Here is a 2,207-nt window from a genome sequence, read left to right as displayed (position 1 = left end):
GGCTCTGTGCTCTGCCTACACAAAGGCGGTTGGGGAGGAGTGCCCAGCTCCCTCGGGGCACAGCCAAGGCCTACAGGATCACTACTCTGGCACTTCAATTCACCAACTTATTTTGGTTGGGGACAGTACCCTGCCATGAAACATGTTGGAAAAGAGTATTTTTTTGCCCAGTCTGGAAAATTTGGGCCTTTACAACAGACAGGAAGGATCGAAGTAAGGAAATTCAGAATTACCACTGTTAAACTGCACACGTAATCAGCTGAGGAAAAGCTGGCCTAGCTGCCGAGACCTACCAAACCCCCAGGAGCTGAATCATAAAGTGCAGCGTAAAGAGTGTGCAAGTGGCTTTTACTTTTTTAAAGGACATTTGTACAAAGGCACAAGTAGAGAACATCAAGTCTGGGCAAACGCTTCCCAGAGTCCCGTTAAGAGAAAAGCGCCGTGGGCCTTGGCGGTTTTCTCTGAGAAAACAGCCCCGAAGTAAGGCTCCCGCGTACACCCACAGTCCAGGGCCTTCCTTTGGGGAAGCGTGGTGGGATGCTTCGTATTCTCCCTGAGACCTGAGGGATATCCAGCAAGCTGCAAGGACTGAAACACGATGCCTACAGTTAAAAACACTTCCCAAGGTCTTAGAGCCTCGTCCAGGAGTCAGGAGCCTTTTTCTTGGAGAAAACTACTGCTCAGAGTCTCGAGGATTTCTTTCCATTCTGACGCTGGGTTAGCAGTCAAGAGGCCGCCTACGAAAGCCTAAGCGACGAGAACACGGGCCGGAGATTGGGTGCTTTGCCCGGGCTCACAGGGCTTGCTGCAGGATCTGCCTGGGTAAGACTTTACGATGGAACGGCTCCCTCCCTTCCTTCCACGATTCCTTCACTCCAGGTGGACAAGGTTCAGCAAGGCACCCAGAAAAGTCACCTGGCGCAGCTCCCTTCCCACCGTCCCTCGAAGCGCTCTCGGACCACACGGGGCCGGGGGCTGCGCGGACAGCTCAGAGAGCGTCAGCGGGGCGCGCGTAGCGCAGCGTGTAGTTGGCCCCCGCGTTGTTGTCCCAGTACTCGCCTTGGGAGCAGCGGTAGCAGACTGCAAAGTGGACGGCGACATGTGGCTCGTTCATCTCCTCTCCCTCCTTGGGCTGCAGACCCGGGGGCAGACATAGAGAGAAGTGGAAGCGCTCGGCGCACTGCTCCTCCTCGGCACTCCCGGACCCAGGTTCCCCCGTTGGCGCCTCCTGCCGCTCTAACTCCACTGGCTCAGGCTGCAGTTCCGCGGACACGTCCAGGAAAGAGCGCCATTCGGTGAAAGTGTAGCGCACGGCCACGGTCCTCGGCCCGGGGCAGCCCAGCACCCGGCCAGAGCCCGTCACCTCCGCGCCCCAAGGCGCAGAGCAATGCACGCGCTCCAGGCACACGCGCTGCCGCCGGAGACGCTCGGCCGCTGCGCCCGGCCCGGGAAGCTCGAAGAGAGGACGGAGCCGTGGAAGCGGCGCGGAAAGGGGCGCGGCAGCCGCGGCCAGCAGGCCAGGAAGCTGTTGCAAGTCCTCCGCACTCATGGGGAAGCTCCGGAGGCGGGAGAGCACGGTTGGAGGCACCTGCGGCTCCTCGGCCTCGCTGAAATGCTTAATGCTGGCCAGGCTCAGCCCCAGCGCGTCCGCGAACTGCACCCGCTTCTTGCACTTGGCACAGCAGCCACCCGGGCTGTGCGGCGCGTCCTCGGCCCTCTCGCTGCCCTCTGCGCCCAGCTCCAGGGCAAGCTGCTGTCGCTGCTGCAGGAACTTGGCCGCCTGCAAGATCGGGTCGGCGGGCAGCGAGAAGGAGCGCGCGCGGCGGCGGCGGCGGCATTCCAGCAGCTCCTCCTGCTCCCGGAGGGCAGCCTCCTCCTCCGCGGACCAGGACTCGGCGTCGAGGCTCCGGGACTCCTCTGTGCTGCCGCCGTCCCTGCCACCTTCCATGCAGAGGATCGCCGCGGCGGGCAGCTCCTGGGCTGGCGGGGCGTCTCCCAAGGGCGCGGGTCCCTGCTCCTCCAAAGTTAGCAGATGCGCCCCCTGAGGCTCCATGAAGCCGTCTGGCCTCGGGACCTGTCTGCGGAGTGAACCCCCCGCTCAAGACTAATGGAGACTTACTTAACACCTTGGGTCGTTGACAGCGTGCACAGCGCACCCTGGGCTCCTGCTAAGAGCGCAGTTCCCCGTGGGAGCCTCGGGGTTTTAG

General features: G+C 61.9%; 1 protein-coding gene across 1 annotated transcript; it reads right to left on the bottom strand.

The window, feature by feature from the left end:
- Positions 1-266: 266 nt before the first annotated feature.
- PPP1R3G (protein phosphatase 1 regulatory subunit 3G) lies at positions 267-2,207 on the bottom strand. Its single transcript, XM_054592085.1, has one exon. It carries the CDS (start codon positions 2,051-2,053, stop codon positions 989-991), a length of 1,065 nt encoding a protein of 354 aa, XP_054448060.1. The 5' UTR covers positions 2,054-2,207; the 3' UTR covers positions 267-988.

Source organism: Pteronotus mesoamericanus, unplaced genomic scaffold (genome assembly GCF_021234165.1).
Source record: "Pteronotus mesoamericanus isolate MK-2021 breed Mesoamerican mustached bat unplaced genomic scaffold, CSHL_Meso_final scaffold_31, whole genome shotgun sequence".
Lineage (NCBI taxonomy): Eukaryota > Metazoa > Chordata > Mammalia > Chiroptera > Mormoopidae > Pteronotus > Pteronotus mesoamericanus.
This window is presented reverse-complemented; position numbering and strand designations above follow the sequence as displayed.

Bases quoted from the DNA above. Each gene is read 5' to 3' on its own strand.
- PPP1R3G (XM_054592085.1), bottom strand. From the start codon at position 2,053: ATGGAGCCTCAGGGGGCGCATCTGCTAACTTTGGAGGAGCAGGGACCC.